We start from the raw sequence: 18,104 nt of genomic DNA on the forward strand, positions 1-18,104 counted from the left end.
CAAAGGAACAGACTCGTCTGGTGGTAGAAGATATATTTGTGAATCTGCAGACAGGAAGCAGAAACAATAAATAAGTGCACCCCGCTGAGGTCAAAGGCCATCACAGAAATCAAACAAACAAAACACTGAAGCCGATTAGGACACGGATGACGGCGCCTCGGCTCTCCTCTGATGACATCACATTCATGATCAGCTGGACAGGACACGAAGCTCCGCCTCCTCTGGCGTGTGAGAAAAGATGGCCGACACGGCTGAAGCTGCGCAGAAGAATGGTCAGGAGGTGGCGGCGGGACAGGCCCCGCCCTCAATCCAGGTCCTGGATGCGGCGGCAGATGTCAGCCGTGAACTCGGAGCACTTGGAGTTCCCGCCGAGGTCCTTCGTCAGCACCTGGAAGGAAACACAGTCATCAACGCCGTTTCCATGGGAACCTTCTGTGGGTATCACTATGAAGTGACTCCGGTCTGCTCGCTCACGGCGACAGCAGCTCGTCCTACGAACAGAACTTTCTTCATCAGAAGAAGTTCAGTTCAAATCTCCTGTTGAGCAGCTTTGGTGTTTGGTTGATGTTTTTCTAAATTACTCATAAAACTTACTATAAAAATGAAAACATCAGGATAATTCTCTAGATTTAAATGTTATGAGAATGTTTCTGTTAGCGGCATCGTTAGCGGCATCGTTAGCGACATCGTTAGCGGCATCGTTAGCGGCATCGTTAGCGGCATCGTTAGCGGCATCGTTAGCGGCATCGTTAGCGACATCGTTAGCGGCATCGTTAGCGGCATCGTTAGCGACATCGTTAGCGACATCGTTAGCGGCATCGTTAGCGGTTACTACTGCAAAGGTCTCATTAAAGACGACGTGGTTTAGAGTCAGCAGGGATGCTGTAAGTTTGAGGTCATGAGAAGAACTTCCAGACTCTGGACTCCTTCATAAGGTTCTTGACCCAGTGGGTTTCAGGTTCCGTTAACAGAACCTCTGCAGAGGTCCAAATGTCATCCCAGCACAGATTCCTCTGATGAACGCTGAGCCATAACTCAGACGGCTGCTTTGATGGATTTAGTCGTGTGATGAAGGCTGACAACCAACTTTATTTAAAAAGCACGTCTATTTCTAGGAAAATTGAGACTTTCTAATAATTTAGTTTAAATAAATATTTTAGAGTTTCGTCTCGTAAAATCATGATTTCTTTTCTTAAACTCTTGCTAATTTATTCTTGTATATGAATTCATTTTTTCGGATGGCCCCAAAACTGTCGTAGAAAACATTATTTCAATGGATCTTCATCAGCAGTGACATCACTGCGCTGGTTCCTCATTGGCTGCTCTGCAGTGGGCGGGGCCACTCACTTTCTTGTCTCGGATGGTGTCGAAGCAGGCCGTCTGGATCTTGTTCCCGTGGTCGTGGAGGCCCATGTGGCGCAGCATCATGACAGCGCTGAGCAGCAGCGCCGTGGGGTTGGCCAGGTCCATCCCGGCGATGTCGGGGGCGGTGCCATGCACCTGCAGCACAAAGGTGGGTCACGCCACAGAACAACACGCCAGCGTTTGTTTGCTGCAGCACGCACCGATTCAAAGATGGCCACTCCATTGGCGCCGATGTTTCCGCTGGGAGTCACGCCAAGACCCCCGATCAGACCGGCACACAGGTCGCTGAAACACAGTCACATGACCTCAGCGCCGACACGTCAGCTTCAGTTCTAACAGCTATGACCACACCCACCTCAGGATGTCTCCGTACAGGTTTGGCATGACCAGGATGTCAAACTGTGTGGGGTCCTGAACCATCTGAAGCAGAGAAGCAGGCGGCTCAGGTGAGGCTCAGGTGAGGCTCCTCAGGTGAGGCTCCTCAGGTGAGGCTCAGGTGAGGCTCCTCAGGTGAGGCTCCTCAGGTGAGGCTCCTCAGGTGAGGCTCCTCAGGTGAGGCTCCTCAGGTGAGGCTCCTCAGGTGAGGCTCAGGTGAGGCTCCTCAGGTGAGGCTCAGGTGGAGCTCCACTGCTCGGTCTTACATTAAGGCACACGGTGTCCAGGTACATCTCGGTGAACTTGATGTCCTTGTAGTTCTCGGCCACTTCCCGACATTTCCTCAGGAACAGCCCATCAGACATGCGCCTGCAGACACACACGGTTACTGAGCGACAGGCCACACCCACAGCACGGCCTCCACACAGGAGGGCGGGGTTAAAGCGTGGCGGAGCGGCTCACATGATGTTGGCCTTGTGCACGGCCGTCACGCTGCTCCTCTGGTTGTTCCTGGCGTACTCGAAGGCGTACTCGGCGATCCGTCGGCTGGCGTTCTCCGTGATCAGCTTGATGCTCTGAACGACGCCGTCAACGATCTGCACAAACACAGGAGCGTCAGGGGGCGGAGCCACAGCAGGACGGTGCAGGTGATGGTCTACGTCGGCTCACCACGTGTTCGATGCCGCTGTACTCGCCCTCCGTGTTCTCCCGGATGGTGACCAGGTCCACGTCGGTGTACGGCGTCTTGTAGCCCTCGATGGACACGCAGGGCCGCACGTTGGCGTAGAGGTCAAAGGTCTTTCTGAGCAGCAGGTTCATGGAGGGGTGTCCCGCCGCGATGGGCGTCTTCAGGGGTCCTGCAGGGGGAAGCGGGCCGCCGGTCAGCAGCCGGCTCCGGGATACAGATCCACCAAAGCGGATTGTTTTCAGGGCCGATGCAGGTCTTAGTAATGATGGTCTGTTTTCATGTACAAAGTTTTAGTTATGACTAGGGATGTCCCGATCTGATCACGTGATCGGACATCAGGGCCGATCACGTGGTTTGGGACTCGATCGAAATCGGACTCCTTTGTCCGATCAGGATCGGATATTTCCTTTATTCTCATTATGATCAAAGCTTTATATTTCATCTTATCATTATGGATAAATACTCCACTACAAGTCTGCATGTCATGAAAAGATCACAAAATGTCATCTCCAGAAAATAGCAGCAGCTCAAGCAGAAGGCTAACTTGTAAACAAGCTAGCTAGAAAGCTAACTTCTGGGACCAATAAGTCTTTTAAAAACGCTTTAAACTGACAGCAAGTGTCTCTATTGGTTTGTCATAACTCAAACAACATCCTCTAAAGGTATTAGAGTTTTTGTTTCTTTTTAATGTGAAGCTCTTCATGCTGCAGACAGACGGCTAAACAGCAGCTGCTAACTGCTACATGCTAGCGCCGTGATTTAACTCCTTAGGACCCGAGCTGTCCTTTGATATGCCTGTTTGATTTATCTGACAGAGAAATAACAGTTAAGAAAATTAACTACTGTGGTAATAAAACCGAAAATGTGATGTCTTAAGAACTTAATAAAGAAGCACATAATCTTAAAAATAACTAAATAAATACAACTAATAAATTAAAACTAATAATGATATCAGCTATTCATGAACACTCATCAAATTTTATGCTAAAACAAAATCATAATTTATTTTTAAGAATTTTAAATGAGAACAGGAATCACATTTGGTCAAAAATGTTCAATAGCTCTAAAGATGTTAAAGCTAAAGTCACTAAACTTTATCACATGACTAATTATCACTTATATAACAAGAAAATTGTATTTTTTTCCTAGTTTATATTTGCTGTATTTTTACTTGTTTATTAAAGCTACTTCACAGAAGTGTTTTATTTAAGTTTTTAATGATAAAAGAAGGTTAATGAAATATAAATGAGGGACAACACTAATCTGTTTGTTTAATTTATTTATGTTTTTGATGTCTTATAAAAGTATCGGATTGGGACTCGGTATCGGCAGATACACAAAATCAAATGACTCGGAATCAGATCGGGCTAAAAAACCTGATCGGGACATCCCTGGTTATGACGGGGGTCATGTGACCAAAACCCACAGAGATTGATGGGCTACTCGGGACATGGTTCCAAATGAAACTTTAACAATGTTTTTTTGTCCTGTCACTTTCAAATAGATAATAAAAAGTGAAGATTCCATCTCGATAACCGTCACCTCTGACCTTTCTGGTGGAGGCCAAACTATATATTGAATTAATCATTTAGAAACCAAAATGCTGTGAAATGTCTTGAAATTTGCTCTCAATATAAAATAATTTCAAATGTAAACTCTGCAATTTCTTTGACCTTACTTTTATTCACAACTTGTATATTTGTCTTTATCACTGGCATTTTATTTTATTTTTTGTTTGATCTTTTAGAGTGTTTGTATACGTGTATAATGTACTGTATATTGATGCTGTTTTGCACATTTTTCTGCACTGAAACTGATGTTTGGAATAAAGTTTAAAAAGCTCTGACCTTTCAGGCCGATCTTGCTCCGGTCCATGGACTCTTTGGCGTCTGGAGGGATCATCCACCTGCCGCCCGGTCCTTTGATCGCCGTGACGTTCCTCTCCTCCCACCTGATTGGCGCCTGCAGGTAAACAGTGATGATCTATGGCGCTCCACGCTGTGGCCGCTGTCGGCGCCGACCCGCTCACCTTAGCAGCATCGAAGATCTGCATCACAGCGGAGGAGATCTCCGGACCGATTCCATCTCCAGGAATCAGAGTGACGGTCTGCAGCTGCACAAACACACAGATCAAACCGTCCGAGTTAAGAGCGCCACTCTGACACGTTTTTACTGAACCAACACAAAACTCTGGAGTGTTAGCGTTAGCTCAGCGTTTGAAACAGAACCCGCCGTCCAATCACAGGAACTCCTCAGAGAGCTGGACCCAGTCCGACGCCATTCCATCATTCCAGCTTCAAGCAAATAAGGTCAGTTTAGCGTGATACGGACGCCATGACGGAGCCAGACATCGTCAGTAAGCAGTGATTGGTCCAAGTCAGTCTGAGTCCTCGTTTCTATGGCAACCACTGTCACCAATCAGGAGTCAGCTTGTTGGAAGTCCACACCCATTCTACTTGAAAGTAGGTCACACAAAAGCTGTCAAAGGTTTTGAATGATGGATGTGGGGGCTGGCAGGCTCCGCCTACTATTATATCAGCGTCTGATTGGTCAGTTTATAACCTGAATAATTTGAACTACAGAAGAAATATATTAAAAAAAGAGGATTATCAAGATTTTAAGACGTTATCAGATCAAAAGTGAGTATTCTGACCAACAGAATGATTGTTTTAATCTCTATTAAAGTCTATGGGATTTTGGCTTTGGCCAGGAGGCGGGGCCACTCAGTCCAGTTCTCTTCTACAGTCAATAGTGCAGACAGATGGAGGTGGACTCATGAATCAGAGAAGCTAGAACTGCCCTCATTCCTGCCCCCCCCCCGTGACACTACTCACCCCTCTGGAGAAGAATGGTGCCCGAGGGGCGTGTCTCCTCGCGGCTCCGCCCACCACATGGCTCACCTGAAGGAAAGAACAAACTCCTTACACCTGGAACTTTTCCATCATGGAGGTTGTTGTAGAACACAGAAACACCTTTCATCGGTTCCGACCGTCCTCAGAGTCTCAAAAGTTTCACTCGGAACCGAACCGAACCTTCACATCCTTCCACGTCCCCAACACGTGATCCCCCCTCATGCAGATAAAGACTTTTGTTTCCCGAGTCACTTTAACACCGAGTCTGTGGACAGGAAGCTAGCTTTCGCGGGCGGCAGGTGAGCGCGCGGAGCTTCCTCCGGAGCCCCTGAAGGACGCGGGCGGAGGCTAACGGCTAGCAACCGAGCGCTCACGCGGCTTTCACGGAGCCCGCGGCGGACAGAGACACGTCAACCCCGCCGCTGCCAAAGAACCACCGCGGTTCGGAGGCTGGACGGTTCGGACCGCTGACGCAGAACCTTCTTCTTACCAGTGACCTCCACGCGCTGCCGGCTGCCATCCTGCCGAAGAAGAACTCACAGAGATCCTGTAGCACGAAGACGTCTCACTACGAACGAGTGCGCAAGACTCCTCCCTTCAAAGATCGTCTCCTAGACCGAGGTCTCACTCTGACAGCAGTCGCGTCGTTCTTGTCCGCGTTATTTTTTCAAGCGATTCGTGTTAATGGCGGAGACTGTCGGCCTGTTTTTATTACATTCATGTGGAGCGATTTAAACAAGTCTGACTTCAACTGACCACGAACGCTGTGGTAGACGGGACAGAAAAATGATGTCACAACATCCATGGGTGATGGAGCGCATGCGCGTAGCATCCTGTCCTGTTCGCACTTTGATGCCTTCATGAGCAGTCTGTAAATAACAGTCTTCCAGAGTAGGTACGTCCAACCGCAGATGAAGCTAAAAGTAAATACAAATATTGATGTGTTTACTTTATTCAGTTTGATGATACACAAATATCAATTTTCATTCAGGAGTTATTGAGAAAAACAATCTTAAAAAACGAACGTTTGTTTATTGAACTTCAAATAAATAAAATGTCGTTCACTTGATTCATTTTATTGTTATTTATTTCATAATGTATAAAGTTGAAACTAATCTCAGTAATGATGATAAATGTTGGGAAACTTCAAATAAAAGCTGATGGTAGTTTGATTAGAACAAACTAAAACAAATAAACCTTCTGGTACATTAAATTATGATTTATACGAATTAATAAAATATAATTTCACAAACATCCTACAAACATTAAAAAAAATAATATTTTAAGATTTAGGATTGCATGTGAAATGACATTCAGTCTAAATATCATTCTAACAGTTGGACCCTGAAGGCCACACACTCACTCACACATCTGACATTTATTATCTTCATTTATCCTAAAGAATCCGAATATTTGTAAGACATTTTCCTGACTAATAAAAGCAGAAAATGTCCTGAAAACTCTTGAAATGATGCTAATAAAGTCCTGAGATTTTTCACACGAAAAGCTCCTGAAGCTCTGTTTTCAGAGCTGCCTCTGAAGGCAGCAGGCTGGTCCTCCTCCTCTGATTTTCCTCCGCACCTCCTCCGGCGTCGGAAGCATCAGCCTCGGTGAGACCTGGACCAGGACCTGGATCTGGACGGAGGCGGGCCTGGATCTGGTTCTGGTTTCTGATGCAGCCGTGTGATGGGAGCATCCGCCGCGAACGATGGGCAACAAGCAGACGACCTTCACCGAGGAGCAGCTGGAGGCGTATCAGGTGATGCTGGAGGCGCAGGAGCGGCAGCTCCCGGGTCTGAATGTCCTTTAGGGAGGCGTTAAGGTGAAGCGGCTCAGACCTGAGAGCGCTGCTGCTGATTGGTTGATGTCCAGTCTCCTCTGCATCCAATGGTGACCCGGACTCTGTTTGTTTGCTCACAGGACTGCACCTACTTCACCCGAAAGGAGATTCTGAGGTCAGTCCGCTCACCTCCATCACCATGGAAACATGAAGCGGCGCACAGATCTGATCTCTACGTAGAATGAGTTTAAAATCTCTTTCTGCTCGCCTGTAGTTTCAGTTCTGGCCTTTAGGGAGCAGCGCAAGTCACTTCCGAAAGTTTTTGATCAAACTTTTAGCTGCTTCATCAATGAAATCATCAAAAAACACATAAAAAGTTCGAACAAATGTTTTTGTTTGTTTTTATTGAATGCAGCACGCCCCCACAGCTCCACCGTCTGCTGCTTTTATTTCTTTATAAATGCTTAGTTTGGTTTAGGTTTCATTAATTCTTTGATCTGCTTTAGTTTTGATTCCTTTGACTGAAGTATTTTGAGGGACATTGATCTTTATTTTATTTAATCTGACGTATTTGTTGTTTACCTTTCGACGTATCCTGTCAGCCAATCAGCTTTCACTTTGGTTTGGCAGATTTTTATTCCTGATAAACGTTGTATTTCATCTGGGCTGGGGACCGGCACAGGGAGATCCAGACCCGGAGCGCTCGTGGCTGCATAGCTAGTCAGCACCGCGAAGGGTTTGGAATTGGACTCTGACTGGGTTCAGCTCATCGAGGCCCCCAGGAATCGAACCCTGATTTACCATGAGCCGGTCCTGCATCATCCAGCTGAGCCGTCCGGCCGCATAAACAACATAACAATAATGCTACAGTCTGTGGGTTTGACATGTGGACTCCAACACGCTCCAGGGTCTTCTCCTCTTCCTGTGGGTTTTTTCCAGCCTCCTCCGAGAACCTCCTCCTCCTCCTCCTGTGGGTGGACCTGAAGTGTCCTGCAGAAGTGGTTCTGTGTGTGAATGGACCTCTGTTTCTGAGGGAGCTGGGATTGGCTCCAGCACCTCCTCCATCGTACCCACACCTTTGTGCTCCTCATAGGTCTGGTTACGGTGGAGGAGGTGCTCCTCACTGGTCTGGTTACGGTGGAGAAGGTGCTCCTCACAGGTCTGGTTACGGTGGAGGAGGTGCTCCTCACAGGTCTGGTTACGGTGGAGGAGGTGCTCCTCACAGGTCTGGTTACGGTGGAGAAGGTGCTCCTCACAGGTCTGGTTACGGTGGAGAAGGTGCTCCTCACTGGTCTGGTTACGGTGGAGGAGGTGCTCCTCACAGGTCTGGTTACGGTGGAGGAGGTGCTCCTCACTGGTCTGGTTACGGTGGAGGAGGTGCTCCTTGGCTTTCTGCTCCAACAAACATGTAGCAGAAGCAACACACTCGTCACATACTGACGTTCAGTCAAGAACCCCTCCGCGTCACTTTTTGACGTTTTGGGTCTCCCCAACTCGCCGATTTTTGACGTGATGGCTGTTCTGGCTTAATCATGGGTCCCAACCTCCGAACCGCAAACTGGAACTGGTCCATTACCAGGACGCAAGCTCACCAGTACCCTAACCCAGTACTGGTACCCTAACCTGGTACCGGTGTGTGTCCAGTTCCACATCTGGTACCGAGTCAGGCCAGGTACAGTACTCCATCCAATATCACAACTGGTACTGGGTTAGGGTAAACATACCAGCCACGTCCTGAACAAGTCTTTGTCCGGTACCACATCCAGTACCACATCCAGTACCATATCTGGTACCCGACATGGTACTGGACGTGGTACTGGGTGGGGTCGGGTCCGACACAGCATCTGGTACTCCATCCGGTATCACATCCAGCGCCGGGTTAGGGTAATGGTACTGGGTTAGGGTAGAGGTGTGTCTCGAGGGTTGGGGACACCCCAAATGACAGACAGTGCCGCTCCAGGAGGTTCCTTAACCAAACGTCAGTATGTGACGACCCGGGGTGAGGATGCGTTGGTGGAGGAGTCTTCTGGGAGCAGGTTCGGTGCAGAAACATGAAGCTCTAAGTGTTCTCTGGTCTCTGCAGGCTTCATGGACGCTTCCGTGAGTTGGCTCCACATTTGGTGCCGCTGGACTACACCAACAACCCCGACATCAAAGTCCCTCTGAGCCTCATCGTCACCATGCCGGAGCTGAAGGTATGTGTCTCCAGCAGCTCCGCGGGCAGACCAGGACCGGGCTCCCTAACCCTAACCACAGCAGTCCTGACTCGTTCTGGTTTTTGTGGCGACAGGAGAACCCGTTCAGGGAACGAATTGTGGAGACGTTCTCTGAGGACGGACTGGGGAACCTGAGCTTCAACGACTTTGTTGATATGTTCTCTGCTCTCTGTGAGGCTTCACCTCGAGAGCTGAAGACCATCTACGCCTTCAAGATCTACGGTAACACTTCACACACCTGCAGCCCGCGCCTCAGGTGACCCAGAGCTCAAGAGCTTGATCCAAGAGCGACGAGGCGGTCACCACGACAAAGTTCAAGTTTAAGGGCCTATACCATGCTGTTCTTAAGTCACTAATTGTACAAAAACATAAAATCAGTCAGAAAATAGAAACAATAGCTGGTTGTTAATCTAAACGGACTAAATAAAACAGGTTATCCCTGCTCTTAGACCCTCCCTCCCGGTGAGGAAAAAGAAAGCTGTCAGGTTCTATTAAAGAACCTGATTCAGTAAAAAAGAAGAAACCTCAGGGATGTACACATGAAGGAGAGACCCTCTCCAGGACAGACAGGAGATACCAGGACTGTTAGAGAAGAATCAGCTTATCTGAAGGGGGGTGGCTGAGACAAGCCAGAGGCGAGGTCCACAGCCAAGAACAGGAGCACAGATGATCCACCTGGAATCTGAAATCTCTCCTGCTCAAACGGAGGGAAAGAGGAACAACACGTGAATCACACTGCACCAAACAGAAGCTCAGAGAACTAAAGGAAAACTACATGATAAAGAACAGAGGGAGAATGGGTCAAAATACTGCTTTGGGTTTGCTCTTAGTGAGGAAGGAACATTATAATACACTTAAAAGCTCAAAAGTTGATTTAGCACGATCCTTCAAAGGGTCCTGTAGCAGCCATGATAATATTTATTTATTATTTCAATTTTTTTGTGTGTCACGTGATGAGGAAAGAGATCATTAGGCGGACCTGTTCACCTGGGTTTGGGTTTGGTTCTGTTGGTTCAGAGAGAGGGTGTACAGGGCCCGGTATTTTTTGTTGACCGCTTTATTTGTCTTTTTATTTTGGAACGATCAAACACATTTTTTGTTACCCGAGTCTATGATGAACTTAAATAAATCAAGATACATCCAGAGGACTTTTTCATCATCTTTTTTTTGGAGCGTGTCACAAACAAGGTCCTGCCGCAGCCTCTCTAGCGGCTCATGAGTCCGCAGCCGCTACAGGTCCCTTAATGTTCTATTAGCTGTGTGTGAAATGTGTTCTTTACAGGTGACCCCTCCCCTCGGGAGACCCTGGCTCACATTTCTAGAGTCTATTTAGTATGACTCGGCCTGGATTTAAACTGACGGATTTCCAGTCTCAGGGTGGACACTCTACCACAAGGCCGTTGAGTTGGTAGTAAATAGCTGTGACGCTTTAGCTCCGCCCACATGTTGGGGAATCTGGACGCACTGATCACATTTTACTGAGATCAGGTATTTTGGGTTATGTTACTGATCATCAAACCCATCTCTGTGAGGTCACCACAGTGAAAGACTTCTGTCAGGATTGAACCCTTTTAGTGATGGATGTTTTGATTGGGAAGATCACAGAGAACGTGTTGTTTCCATGGTGACGTCCTACAGAGAGGAAGTGCTGAATGCAGACGGTGTCCAGCAGGTTTTCATGAAGGTTCAGGGTTTTGACAGAACTTGTGGTTGTGGTTCAGACTTTAACAGGGACAGCTTCATCTGTAAGGAGGACCTGGAGAAGACCCTGAACCGGCTGACCAAAGGGGAGCTGACGGCCGAGGAGGTCGCGCTGGTGTGCGACAAAGCCATCGAGGAGGCCGACCTCGACGGAGACAGCAAGCTCTCCTTCGCCGACTTCGAGAACATGATCTCTAAAGCTCCAGACTTCCTCAGGTAAAGCGGCTGCTCCACCTCCGGGCCGGTTCCTGGGTCAGGGTTCGAACCCTGATCCTGATCAAAACATCCTCACGTTGAACCAAACTCGTTCTGCTGAAGGAAACTGAATCCACCAGAGGAAAGTCCATTAAATACGATTTAATGACCGTTTAATGCAGACGAAGGGATCAACGTCAACATGACTAAAAAAGGTCAACGTTGTGTTTAAAAAGATTTAAATAAAGTATCATAAACTGTCCAGAAAAAATAAAATCTACAGGAAAAAAAGAGAGAAAATGCTTAAATTCTTTAAAGAAAAACAATTGAATCATTTCATATTTTAGTGTGTAAAATGCTAAAATATGACTTAAATTATGTTCAAGACTAAATGAAAAAGTGTTAAAGAACAAGGCTGCCACGCTAATTTTACTCAGGAAATTATTCAAATAAACCTAATACTAAAAACACAAACGTGCCCCTCACTGCTCCATAACCCTTGAAGGACTATTTACTGCAGCATTATTCCGTCTCCTGGATTTTAATGCGACCCAGACACCCCAGTTTTGATTTGGTTAATGTAAATTTGACGTCTAATAAATATGAACATTCACAAAGACTATCTATGAATCCACTGTGTTCTGATAATGAAAACTTGGAGAATTTATAAAAATTAATTGTAAATACATTTTTCCAGATTTTACGCCCCAATGGGCAGAGCTGGCTCAAGTCTACAGTAAAAAAACCAAAAACAGGACCATAAAAAAGAGAAAACAGTTTATTAAATAAGGCAAACAAAGAAACTGAAAAGCAAAAGGGAAAATAATTTTGTGTGCTGGTTAAAACAAAAAGACAAAACAAAGGGAAGATCAGCCATAAAACAAGTCAGGGAGACTGCTGACCAGCCATGTGGACCGCCTGAGTCAGCATCTCCTGCTGATGGCTGCCTAACCTGAACTACCTAAAGAAAACAAACAAACAAAGCCAGAAATCTAAGACTACCAAGGTCCAACCCACAACTAAAATAGAAGAGAATGAAACAAACCATCTGCCCCCAGCCAGCTGCTCTGCTGTCTGTCTGTCTGTCTGTCTGTCTGTCTGTCTGTCTGTCTGTCTGTCTGTCTGTCTGTCTGTCTGTCTGTCTGTCTGTCTGTCTGTCTTAAATAGCCAGCAGGAGCCAATTAAAGCACATTGGTCACACCTGCCAGGTGAGCAGAAGGACTTTATGGAAAAAAGTCCAGCAGTAGCAGCAGGACGTAACACCAGATGACAAACTGTTTCAAAGCAATGCATGATGGTCTATGTTTGCAGTCTAGTGCATCGATGCATACTGGTGTTTCACAGGAACTTTGGGGAAGTTTCCAGGTCACTGGATGGATGATAGATTCAGACACGCCCACAAACGACCCCTTCATGGAGCACTAAATTGTGAGGGAATTTAGACAAAGCCAACATTTGATTCTACACTAGCTTATGAATGTGAGGCAAAGCTAAAGACGAGACTACATCACCTCGTCCATGAAGCTTTATGTTGAAAATACTAGTTAAAAAAAGAAATATTCTTAATGCTAAATGAACAAAATAAGAGCTGAAGAAAGACGACATGAAGGTCTTCATCTCGACTTTCAGGACCAGATGTTGATGTCATTTTAAATCTTTAACTGTGTGAAGATAAAAACAACAACAACAAAGTTATTTCTCATGTCTGAGATTTCTTTTCTTTTCACTCAATTTTCTGCCTGTTTGATAAACTCAAACTTCCATCCTTTATTCTGAAATCTCTGCAGTTCTGCAGGAATCTGTCAGAACCAGGTCCGTTCTGGTTCTGATGGATCAAAATGAAGGTTCTGGGATCTTATCTGTGTTCTATCTGAACACGAACAAGAGCAGGACATCTCCGTGTCCTCAGCATCAATACTAGGCTCTTGTCTGATGCAGAAATGCTTTGGACCGGGTCGGTACCATGAGTCCATCAGGGCGGTCCTGCTCTGCATGAAGCTGCACTGATAAAGCCACGCAGTGGTTTTACAGCCGACCATCCATCACTGCTGCCCCGGCCGAGCTCGCAGACGTTCTCCGGGAGAGGAGACTCCGGGTCTGCTGTTACCATGGCAACCTGGTCATATAAGCTGCTGCCGCTTCAGCAGAACCATTAGCCGTGATCACATGACAGAGATGCTGCTGCTGAGTCACTCAGGAGGTTCAGTCCACACAGGAAATGTCCTGCAGCTTCTTTGGTACAAAGGAGGTTCTAGAGAAAAGCTGGTTCCCCCAAAAGTGACCTCCACTGAAGACGCATCGGACCGCGGCGGGAACCTCCCAGCGTGCTCGAGGAAGCAGAAAGGACCAACTGTTTAACCCTTTAACACCCGAACTCCAGTGTTTTTTCTTAATTTTGTAATCGTTAACACGACAATTCCATAAATTCTGAAGGAGGAAATCTGCGTGAGCGTCAGAATCTGCTGGAATTAACCCGTTAACGGTTGAAAAGTTACAGTACGTTAAATGTTTTGTGTTTAAACCTCGCCGACGACTCCTCAGGTGTTAAAGGGTTAAATCTTCATTGTCACTGAGCAGTCCGGTACGGTCCGGTAAGGACTAGTACGGTCTCGTTTATTGTGGCGAGCGTTTCCACTCCGTTAAACCTCCTTTCCACTGAGGGGTTTGTTTTCATGGTGGATGCTAGTGTAGACTGCTAGCGTGTCATTGTAGTGCGACGACTAGCAAAGCAACAACAATGGAGGTTTATTTTTACTTTCTGGTCATCGTGTAGAACAAGAAGATTGGGGAGGCTAAGGAGATAACCGCCGTAAAACGCTTATAAACGTTGGAAACGTTAGCTTAAATGAGCGCTACACTGGTGCTTTCTAATGTCATCAATTTCTGCTGGATACATTAAAGTCCAACTATCTGTCACGCACCTTGGTGTGTGAAATTTGTTCTCTGCATTTGACCCCTCCCCTGGGGGAGTGGTGAGCTGCAGAGTGGGTGGTTCAACCCCCCACAACCCAACCTCTTTTTGCCAAGTGTCAAACAGGGAGGCAATGGGTCCCACTTATAGAGTCCTTGGTACTGGATTTGAACCCATGACCTTCCAGTCTCAGGGCGGACGCTCTACCACTGAGCTGGTGCTCCAAACAGTTCCACTTTTCTTTGGACCTACTGCAGATGGGGGCAGTCAAGGGACACGGGTCAGAACTGTTTAATGGACCCTTTTAACAATGGAAACGCCCAAAATAGCGGACCGTATCGGACAGTTCCGGACCGTACTGGACCGTACCGTAAACTCCAACCAGAACATGTTTAGCCATCAGCCAAATAATTTTAGAAATTCTTCGCAAAATGTCTGTCAGTTGTTGGGACACGCCCTCTGAGCTCCTGATTGGACGGTAACACATTGTTAGCGTCCACAGATGTTTCCACTAGAGGGCAGCAGAGGATCGTGATGTAGAATCAAACAGAACCTGTCAAAGCGCTGGCTCCTGCCGTCCTGCTGCCACAGCGTCAAGGCGTGGCTTCATGAAACCGTGAACTTAAGGAGCTCTTCTCAGAACAGCTAATGTAGCGTTGGCGGCTACGAATGACAGGACTGCAGACTGAAGACAGACGTGAAGAAATACAAACAGGAACAAAAATGCTGAGATAGAAACTATAAACTTATCAACGCACCCAGTCAGAGCAGGGCTGGTCCTGGGCATAGACGACCTAGGCGGCTGCCTAGGGCTTAACAGGGTTTGAGGTAATCAGTCATTTTTCCCGGAGTGGCGTCCTTCCTTACCTGACACAGCCGCTGTCTAAGCTAGGTGGGGGAAGGAGGAGGGGCATGCGGTGTTGTCGCTGTTAGAGCTTCTTTGAAACTTTAAGGTTTCAAAAATCACATTTCGCCTAGGGCTCCATGCGGCCCAGACCCAGCCCTGCATCAGAGCAAACCCTGCTAATGGGGCTCTGCAGCGGTCACATGACTGAAGGAGTAAGAAGAAGGGAGGGGCTAAATCTACCCACACAAGTGGAATAAGAGTCACAGTAAAAGTTTTCCTCATGATCCCTGATTTAGAAACCAGAGCCGTAGTGGTTTCTGGAGACTCCTGGTTTCAACCCCCACCCCCCCAAAATAAAAGATGAGGTGTCTCTCTGCTGCCCCCGGTGGACGGATAGTTTCTCACTGGTCTTTTTGTGTCTGCAGTAACTTCCACGTCCGAATATGAGGCGGGACCTGGCAGAGATCCTGCAGACGGCGGAGGTCTCATCCGGCCCGGTTCCCGTCTGACAGTGGGACTTTCAGCCCACTCGGGCTGGACCGGACCCGGTTCTGCAAAGCAGGACCGGAGGAAGTCCTGCGCCCCCGGGTCGTGGGCGGGCGGTCTCCCGTGTAAAAGCACACCTCTTAAGGGCACACAGTGAGGAGCTATGCAATCTTTCTTGGTGATGTGCATGTTGTACATAGCTTCCAGCTGGTGGGTTTGTACTTCTGCTGAGGCGCGGCGTTCTCGTGACAATCATGCTAAACTACCGCTCAGCTGGTGGAAGGGCTCTCTGTTGTACGTCTGGCTTTGATACTCCAGCTCTTTATTCCTTCACACTTGATGGTTTTTGGCAAAAGTCAAATAAAAGATTTTCCTGCTGCTTGATTTCTGACGTCGTTTCTTTACAGGAGAATCAGATCCAAGTGGAGTCAAGGTTACAGAGTGAGCAGGGCATCATGGGAAGGTGGGCGGGGCTTGACAACAGCGTTTGACATAATGTATGAATGCTGGAACTCCTCCAGTCGGATTAAAACATTAAAGTTTTGTAAACTCCAAAGGCAAACAGAGCTCACCGTCTTGTCGTCTTCACCAGAGACTCTTCTGGTGCACTGGAAGGTGGACCTGGACCTGGACCTGGACCTGGACCTGTTGTTTAAACCACCCCACTCTGCTGTTGTTGTAGAGACTGTAGCTTTAGGCTAAATCATCGATCCATGTGAAAAAGAAGCTTTGATCTCTGCAGAGAAGCATCAATGTTCAGACTTTTCACTCTCATCCTGAAACCATCCAGACTAACTGCAGTTCTTCAAACAGCCACTAGGGACTGGTTTCAGAAAGGAGCGATTTCCCATACCAATAGAAACGCTGTAGAGAGTCACATGACGTCTACATGGTCCTGCAGACATCCCGTTGGAGAAATCTCTCCATTCCTGAGCGTTTGGGTTTGGGCCTGAAGTGCAGGACTTCTCAGAACTTCTCTGCTTCTCGTTAAAGTTCTAACATGTCGGACCGAGAGATGTTCAGACGATTTCACTTGAACCGTTTGGAAATATTCATCTAACTTGAACACATTTACAGAGGTTTCTTGCTGTCATTGATTTTTTTCCTATAATCCTTAACATATTTTACCATGAAGGTTCGTTTTTAAGAGTTTAAATCACATGTCAAAGTCAAGGCCCGCGGGCCAGATCCGGCCCTTCAGATAATTCTATCCGGCACCCAAGATCATTTTATTCTATTCTTATTAATGGCCCGATATTATCTTGCTCTTATTTCTAACTTGTATAATTTTGACAAAATATATATTTAAGAAGAGTAAAATATTGAAAGTTATTTAAGGTTTAAGTTGATTTATTCTGTAATAATATTATAATATAATAATAACCCTAACCCTGCCTTTTATTATTCATAATTATGTTAAAAAGTTACAGTTTCAAAGTTTTAAAAAATGGCATTAGCTAATATTTCAGCTACACGCTAGCTGTTTTGGCTAACCTGTGTGTGTTTTTTAGTTTTCTAGGCTAATTTGACATTTAGCTAATATTTTTAACTGACCATCAGCTCCAGGATCTTCAGCAGCCAAATTAATCTTCCAGCATTCACACTATGCTATATATCTAGTTCATAATTATGCTAGAAGGTTACAGTTTTAAAAATGTAGTTTTAGAGTGTTCAGTAAATGTTTCAGCCTTAACCTGAGGTGAGTTTTGGATTCTGGCCTCTTCTGATTGAGTTCGGTGAGTTTTTCTGCCTCAATCTTGTAAATAAACATCACAGAATGCGGCTTCCGTCCATCACAGCTTCATTTTACAACCTCATGAAACGAGGAAACTTCTCTGATTCGTTTCATTTGGAGCTCAGTGGTGGACATTCAGACTCTCAAACATTCGGAGGAGGAGCTCACCTGCAGAGGACAGGTGAGCGGCTCAACATGAACAAACGATCACTAACATGTTCCCGCTCTATCCACGCAGATAAACATGTAAACTGTCACACTTTAGAGACCGTGCGCGACGTGTGCGTGCAGACAGCAGGGCGCGTGCCAGTCTGCAGCCATAAGTCCTTAAGAGGCCCCGCCCCCCAGCTGCTCCTCTGTCTGGCCGGCTTGCCGTACCGTGGCCGACTTCTGTGTCCTGACGCTGACCCGCCGCTCTGGTTCAGGACGGACTCAGACGGAGCTCCAGACCTGCTGCCAGAGCTGCTGTGAGGACGTCGGTTCTGTTCGGGGCTCCGGTTCGGCTGGTCTCGTGGTTACCGGGGAAAATATTCATTAGTGTGGAAACGATGCCGGGCTCCTTCACCTCGGACTGCAGCCACGACCCGGAGGACATCCGAGACCTGCAGGTTCTGCTGGACCGGCTGGCCCGGCCCGGCTCGGACCGCGGCAGCAGCGTCAACATGACCGCGTGCGTGATCGTCCCCAGCTCCGAGCACGTGGCGGAGATCGTGGGCAGACAAGGTGAGTTCCGCTTTACCTGTTCTGAGATCAAAGGAAGGACATCAAAGGGTAAACAGTCAAAAGATCAGAGAGATTTACCGACCGTTTCTACGGTTTCTTTGGTTCCGTTTCTTTTATTCTCTGTATTTTAGTTAAATTCAGGTTCAGATCTGCAACTCGTGTTGTTCAAGCAAAAGGACGAAAATAAAGAAACGACTTTATTAGAGATGAAGAGAAGATGAAGAGAAGAA

At 46.9% G+C, this 18,104-nt stretch overlaps 3 protein-coding genes across 5 annotated transcripts in view; 2 read left to right on the forward strand and 1 right to left on the reverse strand.

Moving 5' to 3' along the window:
* Positions 1 to 16: 16 nt before the first annotated feature.
* idh3a (isocitrate dehydrogenase (NAD(+)) 3 catalytic subunit alpha) lies at positions 17 to 5,904 on the reverse strand. 2 transcript variants are annotated; one of them, XM_024295046.2, is made up of 11 exons: positions 5,771 to 5,904; positions 5,263 to 5,328; positions 4,458 to 4,541; positions 4,276 to 4,390; positions 2,410 to 2,597; positions 2,203 to 2,336; positions 2,007 to 2,109; positions 1,721 to 1,785; positions 1,566 to 1,650; positions 1,348 to 1,500; positions 17 to 388 (listed from the first exon to the last, which is right to left on the reverse strand). In XM_024295046.2, the coding sequence occupies exons 1-11, from the start codon at positions 5,798 to 5,800 to the stop codon at positions 305 to 307; spliced, it is 1,107 nt and encodes a 368-aa protein (XP_024150814.1). In that variant the 5' UTR covers positions 5,801 to 5,904; the 3' UTR covers positions 17 to 304. The 2 variants fall into 2 exon arrangements, with proteins under 2 accessions (XP_024150814.1, XP_024150815.1); XM_024295047.2 differs by lacking the exon at positions 5,771 to 5,904 and adding an exon at positions 5,401 to 5,542.
* A 132-nt stretch (positions 5,905 to 6,036) lies between these two features.
* Positions 6,037 to 15,800, forward strand: LOC112160490 (calcium and integrin-binding family member 2). 2 transcript variants are annotated; one of them, XM_024295050.1, is made up of 7 exons: positions 6,037 to 6,175; positions 6,809 to 7,039; positions 7,201 to 7,235; positions 9,144 to 9,255; positions 9,351 to 9,498; positions 10,998 to 11,193; positions 15,356 to 15,800. In XM_024295050.1, the coding sequence occupies exons 2-7, from the start codon at positions 6,989 to 6,991 to the stop codon at positions 15,375 to 15,377; spliced, it is 564 nt and encodes a 187-aa protein (XP_024150818.1). In that variant the 5' UTR covers positions 6,037 to 6,175; positions 6,809 to 6,988; the 3' UTR covers positions 15,378 to 15,800. The 2 variants fall into 2 exon arrangements, with proteins under 2 accessions (XP_024150818.1, XP_024150817.1); XM_024295049.2 differs by having other exon boundaries at positions 6,052 to 6,175; positions 6,797 to 7,039.
* Positions 15,801 to 17,228: 1,428 nt separating this feature from the next.
* Positions 17,229 to 18,104, forward strand: part of LOC112160489 (RNA-binding protein MEX3B) — a 4,191-nt gene continuing 3,315 nt past the window's right edge. The window contains exon 1 of the mRNA XM_024295048.2: positions 17,229 to 17,874. Coding sequence (XP_024150816.1) covers positions 17,700 to 17,874 — 175 coding nt within the window. The 5' untranslated portion in view covers positions 17,229 to 17,699. The remainder of the gene's footprint in view (positions 17,875 to 18,104) is intronic.

Source organism: Oryzias melastigma, linkage group LG3 (genome assembly GCF_002922805.2).
Source record: "Oryzias melastigma strain HK-1 linkage group LG3, ASM292280v2, whole genome shotgun sequence".
Lineage (NCBI taxonomy): Eukaryota > Metazoa > Chordata > Actinopteri > Beloniformes > Adrianichthyidae > Oryzias > Oryzias melastigma.

Excerpts from the sequence above, each read along its gene's own strand:
- LOC112160490 (XM_024295050.1), top strand. The coding sequence starts at position 6,989 with ATGGGCAACAAGCAGACGACCTTCACCGAGGAGCAGCTGGAGGCGTAT. Across the intron at positions 7,040-7,200 it reads AGCAGCTGGAGGCGTATCAG|GACTGCACCTACTTCACCCG; the intron begins GTGATGCTGGAG and ends GTTTGCTCACAG. Across the intron at positions 9,256-9,350 it reads TCACCATGCCGGAGCTGAAG|GAGAACCCGTTCAGGGAACG; the intron begins GTATGTGTCTCC and ends TTGTGGCGACAG.
- idh3a (XM_024295046.2), bottom strand. The coding sequence starts at position 5,800 with ATGGCAGCCGGCAGCGCGTGGAGGTCACTG. Across the intron at positions 4,391-4,457 it reads AGATCTTCGATGCTGCTAAG|GCGCCAATCAGGTGGGAGGA; the intron begins GTGAGCGGGTCG and ends GTTTACCTGCAG. Across the intron at positions 1,786-2,006 it reads TGGACACCGTGTGCCTTAAT|ATGGTTCAGGACCCCACACA; the intron begins GTAAGACCGAGC and ends TCTCTGCTTCAG.